This window comes from Paralichthys olivaceus, chromosome 15 (assembly GCF_024713975.1).
Source record: "Paralichthys olivaceus isolate ysfri-2021 chromosome 15, ASM2471397v2, whole genome shotgun sequence".
NCBI lineage: Eukaryota > Metazoa > Chordata > Actinopteri > Pleuronectiformes > Paralichthyidae > Paralichthys > Paralichthys olivaceus.
In genome coordinates, this window is record NC_091107.1 from 20,315,590 (window position 1) to 20,335,963 (window position 20,374).

Here is a 20,374-nt window from a genome sequence, read left to right on the forward strand (position 1 = left end):
AAAAAATGACCAGCAACGTTTTTAATAACTGATTAATCATTATTGTCTCTTTCAAGCGAAATAGTCAAAATGAATTTTCTTTAACTCTGTGACATTTGAACATGACATCTGTGTTTTGAAAATATTTGGATTTTATTTTAATGTTCAGATAAGACATCAGTATTGAGGACATAACCATTTTTGGTGATTATGATCCCTAATTACTTTTTTAAATTACTAATGATCTTGCTTTTAATTAATTTTATCCTTTTATTAAGACCATTGTCTTTATTTTTCTTCTTATACCTTTTGTTCATTTTATGCTTCTATCTCATGTCTTTGTTTTATTGCTAACGCATTCTTTTTGATCTACCTTATTTCTTTGATTTTATTGTACAGCACTTTGAGCTGTATTTTATGTCTGAAATGTGCTGTAGAAATAAATGTATTATTATATTATTTCTAACTTGTCATCAAACGAATTATTCAATGATTAATTGAGAAAATTATTGGCACATGAACATATAATAAAAATGACTGCTAGTTGCAGTCCTAGAAATATGCAAAGTTTAAAAAACTCATGTTACTGACAGTGGAGTACTCAACTGTACAGTTACCCTGCATACAGATGATGAGCATTAATTAATCTCATGGGGAGACTGTTATGATCCACATTAGAAGTAAACATGCTAAAACCAAGTCATTCACAAAATGTTTAATTTCAGGAAACAGATGGATGAACGGAACCAGCAGTGGAGTTGAAGGATTTGCTGTTGTAAATGCTCCACATGGGCGTTTTAGTGCACGTCAAATCACCTCATTGCAAACAGTGCTTGATTCACAAGTCATCTCAGCAGCACATTAAGGGATAAAGCAGGCATGATGAAGAATGGATTGCTTTCATGAAGCCGTCATCTCCGCTGGTTGAGAGGGACTGTGCAGCTCTGTGTCCTCTGCCGTGTTGTCGTGGCAGCCCGAGTCCCTTGAGCTGTTGTTCATATCTGCCTTCGTGTTTTTACCGGGGGTCTCGGCCTCCTGATTAGCCTCATTCTCCGTCTGACGATCGGCTGTAAATCAGAGGGGACAGCTTGGTTGGATGCACTGTCAGAGGCTGGAATAGATGAACAGTAAGTTATCCTTTACAGCTATTGTTCCTGTGTATTGCAGCTGAACGGCCTGTGTGTGTGCAGCCTCCGCCCTTGTGTGTCCTGCTCTATTCTGAGAAATGCTCTTTGGGGTTATCCTGTTATCCTTGACCTCTTTAGCTCACCTCTTTAGTAGCCTGGATACCCTCGCTGTCTTATCTACTTAAAGCGTAATGCCACTTCTCCCTTTTCCTATCTGAATCCAAACGTCTCGGTGCATTTTTTTCCAGTTTTATCATGTCACAAATGTGCATGATGACACCGTCCTTGGATGACCTTTTCTGTGTTTCCCATTACTCACAGCTCAGTTGCTGCAGGGAGTCGACAGCGGCGAGCAGACGATGCCTGTGCTCTGGATCAGTCACATTCAGCTCCATCAGGTGATGCTCGCTCAGCCTCATCAAGTCTTCTACTGTCTGGTAACCGCTCTGCTGCAGGGCCGAGGAGTACTCCTGGGAAAAACATCATTCACAAGCTGGGTGAACACCCTCAAGAATGGAAGATGATTGTTGCTGCGTCAGATCAAACAAATAAAAACTTAATACCTCCAAACTGAGGCGCTTTAACACTTCCTGGACTGTTGACCTGTGTCTGTCTTTGGGGGTTTGTGTTTCCTTGTGCGGCTCAGGACTCCTCTCTCTCAGCACGTCCACATAAATGAACTTGAAGTTTCCCACCTTGCCATTCAGCATGCCTCTCCATATTCCCATGGGGGGCTTGGTGATGATGTCAATCACATCTCCCACCTACAGGAAAGTTTGGTTGAAATTGATTACATTTACTTATTCAGGGAAAATGCACCAACATCACGTAAACAACATCATACAAAGACAATGTGCCAAATAACTAACTTCTTGCACAGCCAATAAAACAAATATTTAACCTGAAAAATATGTTCTTAAATGTGTATTTTTAAAATTATTATTATTAATTATAGTTATTATTATTATGTCTCTTGAGAACATTACAGTAGTGGACCAACCTGACCAAATGGACGATTATATCCATACCTACCAAGAGCAATGCCACTAAAAACTGTAACACCTGATCTCATATCTTAGTTGTTTAGTGTTTTGTTCATTTCCTGTTTTATTTCGTGAACGTACCTTGTCCTCTCATTTCAGATCCCTTCACTTCCTGCCATTGTTCCATTTCCCTCCACTTAGATGACCTGCTCCGCCCTAAATGCAATCACCTGTGTCCTGTTAGCTCCCATGGTGTATTTAGGTGGTGCTCTCCTCTCACTCTCAGTTTGTCTTTCAGTTCACCTGTGTTCTGTTCTCTTGTGTATTACTTTGCCTGTTTTTTTTGGATCGTGTTTTTGCTCAATGTTTTTGGAAAAGCTTTGGTTGGTTCTGCTGATCTCCTGTGAACCTGTTGAACTTTTACTAGCATTGTTTGCATTTGAGTCCACTCCCTTTCTTTTGTTTTAAAAACATATGGATGGCTGATGACTGTCATTCAAGGGTTCAAAATGGCCCCAGTACAATACAAACACAAATACAGATGGTTTATTTCATCAGCATTTACTCTTTCGACTTGTTTACCTTGAGTTTAAGGGATTCTGTGTCGTATGGACTTGGCACATGGTCTGTATGGACTCTGGCTCTGCCACAGAACTGTCTGGTGCACAAGAGATCGTCCTCCAGCCTCAGACTGCATCTGTTACTGGAGCAGTCTGACCCACTGGTGACTCCACCTGGGGAACAACACGCAAACAAAAGGACTCAATAAAGCCTGAGCTGATTACTATGTATGACATTTCATTAGGATTAAGGGTTCTATCATCTCATATTTGAGGGGGCCCTGAACGCAATGATACAAGTAGATATAGAAAAAAACAAATTCAACACACATCCAAAAACAAAAAAATACAAACACAAGAACAAACTAAATACAAAGTACAAAAGCAGACAATAAAATTAAAAATAAGTGGATAATAAGTAATACTAATATATTGATCAAATAAGAGATCGAAGAGGATGTTGAATTCTTTTTGGTTTGTCAAAGGTTAGTGTTGCTCTATAAATGAGTGCATTTAAAGAAAGGGATAAAAGAAAGAGGGGAGGAGGAGTTGCACAGTTCAATGAGTTGCCTGAAGGTGCTTACTTGAGGAGCTTTGTCCACTGTTGAGGCTGTAGAGGCTTTCCACAGAGTGAGTGGACTTCCTGTGTCTTTTAGTGAACCGTCGCCCACCTGCAGCCTCCTTCATCACCTCATCTTTCTTTGTGTCCCCATTCTGCACAGTCAAAACACCAAATCACATTTTTTTTCTCTCGTACGCTTTTTTATGCTCTCTATCATTTGTTATCTCCCACTGCAGGCAAACAAAAGAGGCCGCTGACCAACCAGAAAACTGAGTCGGAGCCCTAAGCTGCCGCGTTTGATTCCTCATGTGACGGAACAGCTCAGCATCCCAGTTTACGCTGGGACACGCAGCTCCTCTGGCAAGCAAAACACTTAATCCTGCAAGAGTTGCCTTTGCTTTTTATAGCTGACACCTAGGAGGTGTGTGACGAGCGTAATCCCCAGCTACCTGTGTTCAGCTTTTAACTTCCTGTTCCTGTACAGGGACTTTCACTCCACGGACTGTTCTGGCACCATCCACCTGAGAACAAGCTTCTGAATTGGCACGCAGCTTAAACACAGAAACACATGATTTCACTGGGCTCTGAATTTGTCAGCCAGATTTTGGATGCCTGGGAATAATTAGGTTGTATTTATGAGAGCTCAAAGTAGAAATAGACTAAATGCATCTTTCTAAAATTGAAAGGTGTTTGCAGGCTCTGTTATTCTGAATAACGCCCAATCACCCACACTCACACAAAACAGTTTGTCCCTGTTTTTTCTCTTTTTCTGCCTTGATGCAATATACGAGTGCACAATACACAGTTGTTTTAATTTTGTGCAATATACTATATATGCTGTGTTACATGAGCTATTTATACTTAATGCTGCTTTTAAAGTTATTTTGTCTTTTCTATTTTAGCTTTTCATATTCATTTTATTTAATTTTGTATTCATTTTTGTAATTTATTTTCTATAATGACATTGTGTTTGAATATGCACTTGTCTGGTGTATAGTTTTGAACAACAGTAAAGTCTGAAGGTTGATATGTAACACAGGGATCTAGTCCCAGGAGGATGTCATAAGGCAACATTGTGTTATTTTATCATCTAATGTGACAGGATTCATATTATAGATGTAATTTATTAGAACTCAACATTTATTTTGAATTTAACATATCACAAATTAAATTTTGAAAGGCCTAAAACAGCACACTGACACTGTCACCCTCAAAACAACTAACATGGCTGAAATATCTATTATATACTGGTGATGGTGCTTCAGCAGCATGTTAGTGTCTGTTCAAAACACTTTTACATTTCTATCAACACAAATCCTGTACATTGGTGTGTTTTGTTTTGTTGTGACTATAGACTCAAGTGATTTTTCTTGCATATAATTGTAATATGTATAACATCAGTGTAAATTGATAAATAAAAATTCCTTAATGCTTCATCCTGACTTGTGTTGCCATAGCTGTGGCCTGTTTCTCCTCCTTTTTTTTGGATAATACTTCAGAGAGAGAGGGGGGGGGGGGAGAAAGATAGAGAGAGAAACTAGGTCACAGAGAGAGAGAGGGGTATGACATGAAACAACGGTCCCCATGCAGCCAGGGATCCAACCATGGATGCTGTAATTATGTGGAATGTGCCGTTAGGCCACCAGATGCCCCCTTCAGACTGTTTTCAGTAAAATCCAGGTGACGTGCAGTTCTGTGAGAATTTCTTATCAGAGGAATTCAATACACTTCTTAATTCTTCACACGTCATTGCATATTTTCATCAAATGATGATTAATCAGTAATTTATGCTGGTCAGGCATGTATTGCAAATATGTGAACCTGATCAAGACATACAGAGGATCCAGATTGATCCCTGGCTCGTCTATTGCCCATGCCAGGTTGTCATTGGGCAAGATACTGAACCCCAAATTGTCAAATTGCATGATTAGAAAGGTGCAGTAAAATACAGCTGACACCTTGACAATAATAAAAAATATGATCAGTACCCATGAACTCCTCACGTCACATTGTTGGTTTAGCTCATGTTTTAGGTTAACTAGATAACCTGCCGGTAATCAGTCCCTATCAGTGCTAATGTCAACATTAGCATGTAATGAGCTCTGTGTGAAACAGTCAGTGATAGATAAATGCGCAGCCTGGCAGAGCAGGTGTGGGGCTGACAGCTGTGTGGTTGTAAACAGATGTTACTTCATGAGGTGTGAACCAAATGCAGGGAGCAGTGAACTTCAAACTGGTTGTGTTAACATGAGCCGGGTGCCAGACGTACGGGGATGGCTGTCACGACTCTCTCCGGCGGGGTGTCGACGTGCTTCCTGTCTGTCTGTGGTGACGCCTCCATTTTCTCCTCCTGCAGCCTTGATTTGAGTGGATCCTCTTTCTGCCCCTGCTTGGATTTAAAAAGTACACACCATGTAAACAGAGGGCTCCTCCCAGTCTAAACACCGGATGTTTGGTGTGGTGGAGGATGTTTTCCTAGACAGACATGCTGGCAGATTGAGGAGGTGGGTTTTTCTTACCGCACAGATTCCATCATCCTGCGGTTTCATTAAAGGCGAGCGTTGTGAGGAGGCGTCAAATCTCCCAAATCTGGTCATCTGGGTAAAGACGAGATTTGAATGAGTGGTTTCAAGTGACAGATGTGCTTGATATCTTTCTGTGTGACCCCCACAACCAAACACTTTGTGTTCATCCCTGTTTATGATTGTCTTCAGAAATGAGGTTAACCCCTGGCAGCAATACAGCTGGATATGGTGTCATTTTTATATCCCGAGTCAAAATAGTGTATAAATTGTATTTTAAGGACCATGTTGTATTTGACTGTGCTATGTTTAAAGATATATTATTTTATTATAACATGGGGAAACGTTCACTGTTATTTTTACCAGTATAATCTTTTACAGTTCAAATGATCTTGGTCTGCTGATTCATTGTCTCATATTCCAACATAAGTGTCATTATAGGAGAGACAGTATAAAAACAGTTGGTCGTTAGCTTCAGTTTATCAGTTATTCAGCTCTGCGCTCAGAACATCTGCTACATTCACTCTTGGATCATTTCCCAACACTGGCCGTTACTGCTCTGACACATTAATAGATTATGTGTTTGTACTAGAAACAGGTTACAACCACAGACATGTTCACTGTTTATGGATATGTATTATAAAAAAATGACTTGCATTGAATAACACACCCATCCTCATCACAACACTGGCTAAGTTGAGAATTGATCTTATCTTAGCCTATCGCTGTTGTCTCTCTATCTATATTTATCTATATTTTTCACCTATCTGGTCTTACACTCTGTTTTATGTCCTCTTTTTTACATTGACTGTGTGCTCTGTTTTGATTTTAATCTTTAAAGCATTTTGTAACTGTGTTCTGAAAAGTGCCATACAAATAGATTTATTATTATATATTCTAAACTGTCTGAACACCTGTTTTTTTAAGTCAGAGATACTTTTTTAATTCATTAATAATTGTCCAAATCAAAGCAGCAGAGACTGAGATATCCTAACTTTAGTCCTGAGGTTAAACTCCAGATGTTCTCTATTGTTTATTTCACATAATGCAACTGACAAGCATCTTTTGTCTGATACAGGATCAGAAATGTGAGGTTTCTGAACCCAAGCGGTGACCAGTCCCCTGGGTTATCTTCTCTGAGTTGCTCCACCAGACAACACTGATGCAGGACCAGTCAGTTGATATTGAAATGTTAAAAAAGATAATCTCCCCTTTATCTGTATAATTTCTTCAATCATGTGCTCTGACATTTAACTTTCTAGCGGCTTCATTCTTCCCAGCTATGTATAATGTTAAAAACATATTCATAAACTCATCAATAAACACATCAATAATTCATAATTGTAGGTTCTTAGGGGAAAAGTTATTACATTGTGCACCAGCCACTGTGAGCAGGATGGTCTATACACAGTCTCACTTAATGTCATCACATTTGTTTTCTTTCCACATGATTACGATTGTGATCATGATTATAATATTATTAAGCAGCACTTTAGGAGCCATTAGCTGTGTGTAGTGAGGCTGAAAGTGCAACTCAGCTGTAAAAAGCTTTGGTTCAGAAAATCATAAGAGCAATTTAAGAAAACAAGTATTAGTGGACATTTCAATTACTGTTCGGATGGTCTGAATGTTCCCCGAGGAGCTCGGAGGTGCAATTACAAAGTCAGGCCCTGCGAGGCACAGCTTAATGACACTGTGCAGGTCTGGGAGCAGGCTGCATTATGAACTGCGTCAACACAAAATGTTACACCTCAGAGACTGGGGCCTTTGTGCTGCTCTCTACTGGACTTTGGCACAAAAGAAATGCTTCACAAAGAAACGCTATTTAAAGATCCCACGTGTCACATTTTACACAGGGACAGGGAGCTACTCCCCTCTACAGTTGCAATGGTTTTCTTTCATTAGCAGAAGCAGTGAAAAGCTGGTGGAGAAGTAACTTCCAACATGTTGGAACACTTTAAAGGTGGGAAAGTCATTTTGGGGAACAACTGTTGATGTGCAATATTTATATTCAATTTTGGGTGCGTGTGCAATTCTTGTGAATTGTTACATCCCAATGTATATTCTCCACTCTCATGTGCAATAATCACTGTGAATTTTCCGGTATCAATGTATATTGTTAATTTCTTATTATATATATATATACATATACATACATACATACATGTATATTTTTATTCTTATTTCTATATTTTTATTTGTCTCTATCCTAATGCCCTTCTGCTGCTGTCACGTTGCAATTTCCCCAGTGTGGGATTAATAAAGTTGATCTTATCTTATTGCCAAGGTGCATCACTGATCTCAATAAGTTGGAATCAGCCACCACAGACATAAGCAACACCCTAAGAAGCAGATAGTCAGACACCCATGCTGCACATGTTTGGGACTGGGTGCTGCCCACGTGGAGACAGCAACGTGTCGTCGCCCCAGCAGCATCTCTCCCGTGCACAAGCAGGAACAGGGTTGTGCTGTTTGGGTCGTCCAACTCTCTTTGTTTCCCACAGACAGAGCCAGCGATGTGTATTTAAAGCGGATTATCAGCGCACACAGGAGGAGATATTAGCAAAATTTGATAAAAAGTGCATGGAATTAATATCACTTACCCCACTTTTGACAGAGACATTTACTCAATAAGCAAATAAACTGCTCTCAGTGTCCCCCCCTCCTGGCAAGACACTCAACAGTTTTAATCATTCAGAGATGCAGAAATGGGGGAAGTTTAAAAATCCAAATCAGATTTGAAAAATTGTGAATTTATTCATTAAGATGACACTTCTGCGTTAGTGGAAAAGTCAACCTGCTGTGTGTCTTACTGTGTTTTGTGAGAGGTGCAGGTCTGTGATGGAGCGGATCATTTGTGGGGGAGACGGACTGATGGGCTGCTTGACGTCCAGTTTCTGTATCAAAGTCTCGAAACGATCCCACTCTCTGGTGCGAGGCAGTGACAAGGTGCCGCCACACGCCCACAGCTCCTGTCGAGGTTGCTGGCAGGTGTGGTAGAAAGGAGTCCAGGGCTGTGGACACTCAAATGGGCTCCACAGATGAGTTCCAACCCTTGGGCTCAGAATGCTCTCCTCCTCTGAATCCTCATGTTCTTTGGCCTGTTGTGGTGATGCAGCAGCTTTATTCGACTTCTCTGTTCTCTTCCCCTGGCCGATGCAGGATAGCACCGGATTGTTGTTTCTCAACACATCTGCCAAACAGTCTAAAGATGAGCAGAAGTTGTTTTTAATTATTTCAATTGTGCAATAATTCCTCTTCTACAGGTTGAAGAAAATCGCCTCCACAAACTCACCATTGTTCCCAGATGTGTTCTTTCCTCCACTCTGATGTCCCTTCTTTGCTTGTGCCAGACTCTGTAACTTCTTTAGTCTTCTTTTGCTGTGAATGGATTCTGCTGTGTCAGCTGCAGTTTGACTGGCCTGGAATGAAGAAACAGTTTGTGCATTTAAAGCAGTGTGCACACACACCCAGCATCACTCAGACTTCACACCTCTGTGTTGTGATTTTTGTTTGTGAGTTATTTTCCATTGCTTACTACTTTTATATTATAATTAATGTATATACATGTGTTTATTAACAATGTCAGATTTACTAACTGTCTGTATGAGCTGCAAAAACTTGAAATGAATACCTGTAACAAGATATTATATTATTGCCAAGGAAGTTCTGTGCTCTTCTGTGTTTGTCTGTTTTATAGCCGGATTATGCAAAAACTAAAGAGCAGGTTGAAGGACGTGGTGTGGGTTAAAAAAGAGATGTTGGTGCAGATCCAGGTCACAGATGCTAATGGAGACATTCAGACATGTTTTGGGACTGATATTTATTTGGTGCAGATACAAATTAAAATCTGGATCTAGTGAATCTAAATATTTTTTCATAAGGGGACTGTTCTGTGAGCTCTCTGACTGCCCGTATAGTTCCATTTAAACACAAATGGCAATTTACATTCACTGGTGTAAGTTAAAGGCAGACACAGCAGGAATCCATAATCCTTACACAGCTAAGGTGAGTCTAGTAAACAGGTCCCTGACGGTCTTGTTTGTAGTTTTATTACAGCGTGTTATATATGGTGAGAAAGAACTACAACACAAGGAGACATCATAAACTCCGCATGCCACTGAAACATGTATACAAACTTTATGCACAATAGAAGTAGCAATATTAACATAACTAAGACCTGAGATTGTTGTTTTCTTTACCATAGAATGGGACCTTTATATATAAATACTTTATATTGACATGGAGGGGGGGCCTCTCTGTGGAGGCCGCCATGTTTTTTACTGTCGTCCAAACTGGACAAACTAAAACCTTTTGAGTTTTCATGACAACTGAAGTTCACCACAGGTTCTCTGTCATTTTGGGGAGGGGAGGGTGAGACGAGGAGTATTCAGCTGCAACATGACACTTCACCACTAAATGTCACTAAATTCTACACACTGTACCTGCTACATAATATTTTAAAATATTTAACGCTTTTGAATTCATGAAATTAGATTCGATAATTTAACTTTTAAGACCTCATGGAAAAACTGGTTCCAGTTTCAAATTATAATAAATGGCTGCATTAGGTTGTTGTCTCCATCAGTGTGTAAGCAGCCTCTTAAACTACTTTATATACATCACCTCTGAAAAAATGTCTTGCTTTTCATGAGTTTATCAAACTGTGGTTAAAAATATTAATATTTATTAATATAAATTATAATATTTCCCTCTGAATTTAGAGGAAGCTTGACATAAACATAAATCAGACATTAGACTCATTACTCTACTAAACATGGAGGCTGATACTGTTATTTACCAGTAAAATATTGTACTTTTTATTGACAAGCTAATAATTTCATGTATATTAATAGAATACTTGTACTTAAAGTTAATTTATCTGATAATGACTCTGTATTTTTACTTGTCTATTTGTAACGTTGTGTCTTCTCAGTGTGATTTATTTGTTTTACATATGTAGAGGATCTGAATATACATTCAAGTTAAAGCATGACCCTATAGGACACTGCATTATCACTTGTTCCCTTGTGTCCTTGCTGCCCCGTTCTGATGTTCCCATCTCAACTATCAGCTGTTGGCAAGAAAAGCAACAACCTGTACAAAATACAGGAAACACAAGGCAGATATAAAAGGTCCCTATAAAGGAGATTAAAGATTATAAAGCAGATTAAAGTGAAGAGTGGATCTGATTTGGCTGACATACAACTGACCTCCCTCCAGTTTACTTTACATTCACTTTTTCCCTCCTGTAACCTTCCTACAAAGAACATAAAGACGCTGAAGTCACTTGAAGCATCGGCCACATTTCTGCGTTGACACATTTAAACCTTACATGACTTTTACTTTACTGTGATGTGATAATTCTGTGTTTTTTTCCCCCTCCTCTGTTACATAACTGTTGAAAAGAAGCAAAGGTAAACAGCCACTGTCACTTTCCTTCACGTGCACTAACACGTGCACAAACACCCAGGTATGCCAGGTATCTACGTGCGTGTCTGTCACATCGTGTGTACAGGATTACATAAGACTAAACTCTGCCCTCTGCTTTGGAAACAATTATCATTTGTGGCACTAAAGTGATTGAGTCCTCGTGTGAATGACATTTGTTTATTTGGATAATAGGGTTTGGTTTTTACTTTGAACACAACATTCATCATGTGGCTCTGTAAGGTGACAGTAATGTGGTTTTACCTGAGCGGATAGATCTGTCTGCGTCCTGTCACACTTCAGCTCTTTCACTCTGTCATCTCTTGTCGTCATGCTGCTCTGACAGCGAGCTTCACACATCCCTGCACCATGAAACAACACGTCACTTAATGCTTCATTTCCTCCTCAAAGCATCTACTGTCAAACATACACATCACTAAGGCATCCTGCACATCAGGTCAAAACGCGGCCATTGTCTTATGACGATCATTTTACTTTTGCACACGCCAACATGTTTCTTCACCTCTGCTCGGAACTTTGTTTAGATGAGACAAGTCTGTCTCGTCACCAGAAGACCTCCAGCAGACATGTTGAATGTCTTTTTCTGCAACAGACAAAGTGGAGGGGAAGAAGAAGAAGAGCCAGGGGACACATTGGTCCCATTGTAGCTGCATTTACAGAAAGATTCATTCACATTTCACATGTAATCGAGATGAGTTTTGTGAGCCCAAGGTTAGTAGATTAAGTCCTAATCATCTGGAAACTAATAATAATAACAATAATAATAATAATAATTAAAAAATAATAATGGTATAATAATAGTTATAATAACAGTAAAACAATACAATTATAGACATTTAAATGACTCAACTGAGAAGTAATTCCAGAGTTTGGAGGCCTGTACTGCAAAAGCATGTCAGCCTTTAGTTTAATACTCAGGCTCTGAGAGAAGATCTTGGTGTCCAGGCTCATAGGGAGTAAGTAAATCCATGATAGGGCTTTAAAAGTCATCAATAAAATAAAAAATAAATGTGAAAACGAACAGGAAGCAAGTGGAGCAAGGCTAGAATCAGCATCAGTGTTATGAAAAATTATCTGTATTTATATAGAGCTTTAGTCTTGATGACCACTCAAAGCTCTTTACAGGACAGTTTTTGTTATCAACACATTCATATGGTGCATGTATGTGCTGCACTTTCTCTATCAAACCTCAAACCACCAACCTTATGGTTATTGGACGGCCCACTACCTTTGCCCCAATATGGTCATGTTTTCTTGTAAAAATACTTGTAATAAACAGTAGTAATCTTAGCTGCAGCATTTTGCTCCAGGCGAGGGTGATTTGAAGGCGACGCAGGGATGCATGTTACAGTGAGTGAATATGGTCATTATCTACCAACCTGTGGTCTGATTGTCCAAGGGTGATGTCGGTAAACATGACCTGAAATGACAAACACTTTAATTTACTGAGAAGAGTTGATTCTAATGAGTGAAAGAAAAGAAAGAAATCAAAACAAAGAAAGAGTCACTAAGAAATGCAGTCTGTGTTCACTCAACATTTTACTGAACAAAGCCTGATGTGGGGACTGTTTGATTTCTCTATACTATTGTAAGATCTCGACTTTTAAAGGGCCTTGAGATAACGGATGTTATGGTTTGGTGCTATACATAGAAAAGTGAATTGAACTGAAATGAAAAAAGTGAGCGAAAAAATCTCACATACCTTTTGCCGCTCCTTTTCAATTTCACTGCATTCTCAGGTTGGCTCTTGGGGAAACAAAACCAAGTATAAAAGAGCTAATAGGATACACTCGCCATTTGTCAACATTCTTAATCTTATGATGTGATTTGATGCTGCAGGCGGGAGAACACCTGCTTAACATCGGCACGATAGCATTGTTACATGAGCGGGCTGTTAGCATTTAGCTCAAAGAACCTCTGTGTCTTAGTAAAAACCTCACAGAGCTGCAAGCATTGCTTTTCTCTTGTTTTCTCATTAATCACACTGCACACACATCAGAAGCATATACACTGGTGGAATGTAAGAAAGTGCATTAACTTTGTTTCTGTACTAAAGTGCATTTTTAATGTATCTGTACTTTACTAAAGTAGATTTTACTTTTAGATACGTTTATCTTCTAGTCAAGCACGTTTTTAAAATACATTGCATTACACTGCAATGAATAACAATGGATTCAGGAGAGGCTTTTGATTTGAATTAATATGACAATGGAAGTGTTGTCACTAGGATCATCCTTTGTGTTATGATGAGGGAGTCAGTGTTGTAGTATTAAACAAAATGTAGGTACACAGTAGACAATTCCATTAGTTTAGAAAAGAGTTTTGAAGCAAGTACTTTTTCTATTTTGTTGAAAGTGTAATGTGGTATTTTCACTTTTCCTTTCATATGTTTTTTGTCTATTTGTTTGAAGGAGAGGGGTGTTCAGCTGCAACAACGGACACTCACAGAAGTGATGGATGGTTCTGAGCCCCCCCACTCAGGATTACACCTGAGCAGAGCAGGGCTGCACTGGTACTTGGGCAGGGCTTCCCTCAGTGTTTGGCTGGAGACTGGTTCATATAAACTTTCTGTGGAGCCTGCCTGGGAGTAAAAAGAGCAATCAGCGTTTTTACATAGCAAAAGCAGCCCACACTGTTTCACACTGTTCAAACTCATTGTTGAGGTTCATCAGGGAGGAATTGACTGGAATCAGTCATCAGTCCAACTACACAATATAAAATCAATGAAAAGCCTTAAGGCAGAGGCAGGTGGACATGTCTTCTAATCTACCAGTTTGGCATCTACACTGGTGTAATTACTCTGCATGTACAGCGTGTCACTCAAACATGTATAATCAATATCCATCACTCTGTGCTGAACTTTCTTCTGCTTCATTTTCTCAGTTCCTGAACAGGGCAGGTCAGCAATCTGCTACAAACACAGATTTAGTCTGAATGTCTGGACGTGGGAAAAGGCTGATTATATTCTGTGTGAGAAGTGCGATGTAAAAATATGTAAAAATGCCTGGTATTAAAAAATGATATAAACTTCTCGATTATTACCCCCTTGTTCATGTGGACCGTCAATATCTTTTAGGGAGACGCATCCAACATTCCACAGCCAGGTAAGTATAAATCTTAAGCACAGAGGCTCACACCTACAACCTTTAACCATGAACTGAGCTCTCGTGAACTGCACGGTCCTTCATGAGGAAGCTTCATCATCACAGTCACTATGTGTCTATATGTCCCGAACAGGGTGGGACTGATCTGCCATTTCAACCCGAAGACTGTGACACAGAGAGAGTCAGCTGCTCAGTGCTGACACCTGTGTGAGTAAGACGCCAGCTTTTAACTATTGACATAAATCTGGGGTGTTGAGCCGAATATCTAATGTGTTATTGTGGTTTTGGGATCAGGAGGCTGAGGACATCTTGTACTGTCCATGTTGCTAAATTCAGAATCCTACCTGAGAGTAAATCCCTAAATCTGCACCGAGTGCAGACGAAAGCATCGCATTGACATATTCAATGTTGTAAATTATTGCTGATCATCCATTAATGTTCTGACAGGGGCTATAAATACAAATAAAAGGCAGTCCCATGGCAAAGTTTTAATTCATCACCAGCACTCAACTCAGTCTCATGATTTATGTTATCATTATAATCATTACATTTTGTCATGATGACGCCAATATGCACATTCTTCCTTAATCAAGAATATTAAAGAATATTTATGGAGGTAATTCGACAGTGATAACATTATGTGCAATGTTAAGTTGTTGTTACATTGTTAGAAAATGTGCCATGTTGACAGGATTTATCACGTCTACTGATGAATTGAATTAAATAACTATATTACATTTACAGTTGTACACAGACAAAACAAACCCAGCAACTACAAGCACACAGCAAAGGAACATTATGAATCTTAGAGAGAAGTTGGTTGCAGTTGTCTTCTCGCTCCCCAGAGAGCCCGTTTCAGATCCCTGTCAGCCACAATAACATCACCAGCGTGTCCCACAGTGGCACGCAGAGTTCCCTCTGCCTCTGAGACTGAACAAGCTCCTGGCAGACCACCCTCAAATCTACAGGAGTTCAGGAGAGGAAGTCTCTTACCAGTGTGAAGCAGAACAGGTTCATGTTTGACGGTCCGCGCAACAGACAATGGAGCCAAGTGGAGACGCGCCTCTGGAAGGCACAAACACACTTTCACATGCCAACCTCCCACCAAAACACACACACACACACACACACACACACACCCACAATCTAACACACCCCTGTGATGTAAAGGCTCGAGCAGCCCCCATGCTGTCCACAGCCCAATAGCCTAATCCTGCTTTCAAATCCCTCACATAATCCAATAGATGCAGTGAGCCGTCACTGTCCAACCCTGGCCTCAGAGAGAGCCAGGCCACCCGTAACAACAAGGCAACAAACAGGCTGGCTTTGTTTGGCATCTATCTGAAATGATTGGGATAATGACCCCGTAGAGATTAACTAATCACTAAGTGAAGTTAAACCTCTACACTCTGTTGACTCAGAAAAAAACCTATTGTTGTTATTATTATTATTATTATTAGTGTGGTTATTATTGATGCAGAATACAGAACACAGATTCCATAAGGTTTTGATCTCAAATGTGTCAAACAATCAATCAATCAATAATATATCTGTACAGCCCATATTCATGGTTTACAGTTTGCCTCACCACAACCTGTGCCATTAACCCTCGACTACATTGAGGAAGAACTTACCAATAAAGCCCTATTAACAGGGAAAAAACTTAAAACCTTCACAGAGGGATCCCTTTCCCAGGACATGCACAACGTTTTATATACAGTCTATGACACAGACGTGCAATAGATGTCTCATGTAGCAGAGCAGCAGCAAAATAATGATATTTACAATACTCTTAAAAAAAGACAGTGTCTAAAGTAAATAGAGACGTGTATCAGTGTTATCAAGGATGTTTACAAAAGAAAAGGTCTGACAGAGATGAATAGAGCAGCTATAGCAATAATGACTGGTATAGCCAGTAATGGTAGAAGATAACGAGCAATATTACATATGTCGGCAATCATGATCCACGATCCACCATCCATGATTCATGGTCTTGATTCTTGATCCATTTTCACGAGCTGCGATCACAATCTACAGCCTCAGCCCTGATCCTGGATCTGCAACAATAAAGCACAAGGGCTCCAGGAAAGATGTCACCAAGTATTGATGAGACTTTAATGTGATGTCATCATGTGTGTCTGGACGCATATTGAAGCCAACGCTGTTATTTAATCTGGGAATACTTTAAATTCAAAATTTAATAAAACTGGATTTGACAGTTTTTATTTCTGTGATTTATATAATAATAAACTAAAAAACCCCTGGACATGATTGTACCATTTTCATCCTGCTGTATTAGAGTGATTGGGCCTGTTTCAGACCAGGGTGTTTCCTCAGGGGAGCTGCAGAGACGCTCACCTGTTCTCGGAGTGGAGATACTTGAGGAAATATTCGTGTTTCACTCCGACAAATCCCATAAATCTCTGGAGCACAAACCTCTTATTACAGTCATTTCTTTTCATCTGCGCTGAGGATAAACATTAGTTTAAATCCTCAGGTTCCAGCTCTTATTCCTTCCAGGCAGTGGTCCCAGTGACGAGGCTTCTGAAAATAACATTATTACAATTATTACTGATGTCAAGCTCAATGTTAATCTCCTCTTGAGAGCCCCCTGCCACCGGCACCCCCACCCCCATTTCTCTCCAGTGCATTTCTCTTACACCTTCTCGTGCCCGGCTGTCTTTATGTCTCTCATCCAGAGATAAGGAAGTCTTTTCATCTTGTTGTGATCGGGGCTCTGCTGCAGAATTAGGTCAGAGAATGAGGACAATATTTCTCTGGTAATAAGAATCAAAGATGCTACTTATATTTTATTCTCTCAGAGATAGAGTGCAAGAGTCTAATCCTTACTAGTCTATGTTTCCGACTGTCTTCAATGCAGTATAGATTTAAATTTCATAAATGTGATCAAAGGGGTTAAACATTACCATTCAATAAAGTTTAGAGATTGACGAGGGACAGATTTAAAATAAGAGGCCACATGTCCAGGAACTTATCTCACAGTTTTCAAAGGTCCAAGAATTGTCCAAGGTCTTTGTGTAAAATTGGTACAAAATGTATAAAGCTGCTTTAAACCGATCCCTGTTCAGAACAAATTTAAAATCATGTATGACCAAGAATTTGCATTATGCATTTCCAATCACTGATTGGTTTTAATCAATTATAATCTAATCACATGATTTCCAATGTTTTGTATTTGTCACTAAGATGAAGACTTCAAACTACACTGCTTAAAGATACAATATGCCTACAGACATATTCTATTACTGACCACACCTCTATCATTGGTCCTCACTGCTCCCTTCATCTCTGTCAGACATTTTCTTCTGTACAGACAGAATTTAAAACATGAATACAGCTCTCCATTTATGTCACGCACACTTTTTCTCGTTAATGTTGTCAATATTGTTATTACATGTGACATCTATTCACCTTCTGTCCACCCATCTCTCTCTCAGGCTCCTATATAAACATTTTTGTTCTGTTGTTTTTTTCCTGCACAGGGTTTTGGATTGAACTTAATTTATGCCATTTTTATTGCAAATCATTTATTTATGCATTTTTATGGAATATTTATAGGAATCTTTTATTTGTTATTGAGCAAGATGGCTCCTTGTAAGTATCGCCTAGGTTCACACTCACTGACACACATTCGCACCAAGAAGCTGCCCAGTTCGCCCACACTCTTGTCAGTCTCTTGGCCACTGAGCAGGGGATTAAGTGCCTTGCTTAAGGGCACCTCAGCAGCGGTAATGGCTATTTCTCTAACCACACTCATCTGGCTAATCCTCTAAGTAGCTATTAGTGCTGCAGCATATTAAAAATGTTATGGCTGCATATTTATTATGTTATGGCTGCTGCTGCTGGACTCTGACCCCTGCTGCAGAACATCTGCCACCGTCAGAGGAGCTGCATGACAACAGAGCCCATGTGGAAACCTGATCTGGCTTCATGCCTTTAAGCATTTGGGGTCAGTTGTGACATACTGTTGGAAATGTAGATGCACTTAACTCAGCCTGATTGAGCCTAGAACTCAGCTGAAGTGTGTCAAGCACCAAAATATCCCCCAGGGTGCACTGTGGCCACTGTGGTTTTCAGCACCAAGCCTTTCCGGGTGGGTTCCTTTCAATAAGTTAGTGGCATGAAAGTAACTTGTGGCTTATGCAAGAAATCTGGGATCAGTTTTAGAGGGTTGACTTAAAAGTAAGATGTAAAGAAATACCTAGAGAGAAAAAAGTGACTTAAGATGTCCATTAATAGTTTGTTAAACTTATTTTTTTTCATAATGATACATGTCATTATTATATTTTAGAATCAGAAATACTTTATTAATCCCCGGAGGGAAAATTCAAATCAACATGATTGTTGAGGTGTTTTAGTAAAATATGACTTGTTTGAATCCATGACAACAGTATTAGTCATTAATAATATTAAATGAATTCATAAGACCCAATGAATCTATCGTAACAGTTGTTAACCACATCACTAGGGATGATGACACGTCATCCCGAACCGTGTGTCCAACCTGAAGTTCACAGACAGAAACATAAAAATAGAATCCATTACCCAACAAACAGTTCAGCTGCACTGTTGCAAGTGATTATGTTATATGACCATCAGCTCCTCTTTATTTCTATTTATTCATATTTTAAATGTAAAATATTTCGTATGTGTTTATACTCTTGCCCATGAAAAAATGGATTACACATAAGTTTTATTTCAGGTAAATGAAGAGAAATTTGTGTGGATTGTTGGAAATACACTTCACTTCACACTTCACAAGCAAAGGATGAATGTCTGAAATACCAGCACTCATCCACAAGTGATGTTGCAGCTCGTCAAAACAAAACACTCATCGACACATCCCTTTTAGACACTGACGGTAATGAGTGCCGCTGTGCTGCCCTCTACTGGGACCTGTCAGGAACAAAAGGTTATAAATTCACAGGCTGCAGGCCGCAATTTCACCCTTGAATGTCTCAACCCACTAGTCAGCACTGACGAAATGTTGTTTGAATTTTTCCCAGATGAGACACAGAGAACAGCAACAATCACTATGGGCCAGGTTCTGTGATGCACCGTGTTTTAAACTCTAGTGATCCCTCGGCTCCACCCATGCTCACCTTTAACACAGCCTCTCCACAGTGTGAGGAAACAACAGTCTTCTCACTCTGATCTGCAGTTTTGACATTCAATCGTTTGCTGGAACCGTCAATAGTACAGTGACTTTGGTCCTGTAGGTGGCAGTGTCACACCTAGTGATTTGCGGACTGGCTGTGAGCTCCTTTAATCTATTATTATTACAGCAGAATCCTGCACTGTCAATATGAGCACTCCTTATTAGTAATGTTGTAAGAGGGTGTTTGAGAAATGAATGGAAACACATATTTATTTGAATTATTGAATAACTTTCAGTCTTGTAATAGGTTACAACACACTACATTTAGAGTCTCAGAACAATGGCTGCCACGGGATCTTATATTACCTGCATAAATTCTGTCCGATGCAGCAACAGTCATTCTGGAACAGTTTAATCAAACGCTATAATTCTTCTGAATGTAATATTATCTGTCTTGTTACATGTCTTCCTCAGTCACACCTTCAGCCCAAACCTGCTGTAGGTAAAGTTCGACCTCCAGTCTCAGGCAAAAGTACAATTGTCATTCACGCAGACATTTTCATCCAAACAGGGGATGGAGACGAGACCTTTGACCCTCCTACCATCCTCCCCTTTACCCAGCATTCCTGTGCCTGACCTCTGACTCCAGGATGCATAGAATTTCAGCCCAAAGGCCACGACCTGCTGCCCTTTACGGCAACCTTTTGAACCTCTGACACCCCCCAGTCAAAAAGTGAAACAGTCCGTCCCCTTGGAATAAATGACCTCCCGTACCCTTGTCTGGCAAAGGTATGCGAGTACGTTGACCCCGCTCAACCTTTCATTAGCGCTTCCTTTTATTACACCGCTTCCTCCCTGCTGCCTCGTCAGCACGTCACAGAGCAGGGGGTGGGGGAAGGAGGGAGAGGTGAAGTGTGTGTGCGTGTGTGTGTGGTGGGGGAGTGACTGAAAGAGAGGATGGAAGAAA

At 39.9% G+C, this 20,374-nt stretch overlaps 1 protein-coding gene across 2 annotated transcripts; it reads right to left on the reverse strand.

Moving 5' to 3' along the window:
* Positions 1 to 679: 679 nt before the first annotated feature.
* On the reverse strand, positions 680 to 15,472 carry samsn1b (SAM domain, SH3 domain and nuclear localisation signals 1b). 2 transcript variants are annotated; one of them, XM_069510197.1, is made up of 15 exons: positions 15,282 to 15,472; positions 13,631 to 13,765; positions 12,887 to 12,930; positions 12,564 to 12,604; positions 11,687 to 11,767; positions 11,428 to 11,525; positions 9,029 to 9,155; positions 8,547 to 8,938; positions 5,731 to 5,808; positions 5,481 to 5,597; positions 3,234 to 3,363; positions 2,672 to 2,823; positions 1,670 to 1,870; positions 1,426 to 1,576; positions 680 to 1,046 (listed from the first exon to the last, which is right to left on the reverse strand). In XM_069510197.1, the coding sequence occupies exons 1-15, from the start codon at positions 15,303 to 15,305 to the stop codon at positions 880 to 882; spliced, it is 1,938 nt and encodes a 645-aa protein (XP_069366298.1). In that variant the 5' UTR covers positions 15,306 to 15,472; the 3' UTR covers positions 680 to 879. The 2 variants fall into 2 exon arrangements, with proteins under 2 accessions (XP_069366298.1, XP_069366297.1); XM_069510196.1 differs by having other exon boundaries at positions 5,481 to 5,600.
* Between the last annotated feature and the right edge of the window lie 4,902 nt (positions 15,473 to 20,374).

Bases quoted from the DNA above. Each gene is read 5' to 3' on its own strand.
- samsn1b (XM_069510196.1), bottom strand. From the start codon at position 15,305: ATGAACCTGTTCTGCTTCACACTG. The intron at 9,156-11,427 runs GTAAAACCACAT...TCTTCATTCCAG, and splicing joins AGACAGATCTATCCGCTCAG to GCCAGTCAAACTGCAGCTGA. The intron at 1,871-2,671 runs GTAAACAAGTCG...ACTTTCCTGTAG, and splicing joins CAGAATCCCTTAAACTCAAG to GTGGGAGATGTGATTGACAT.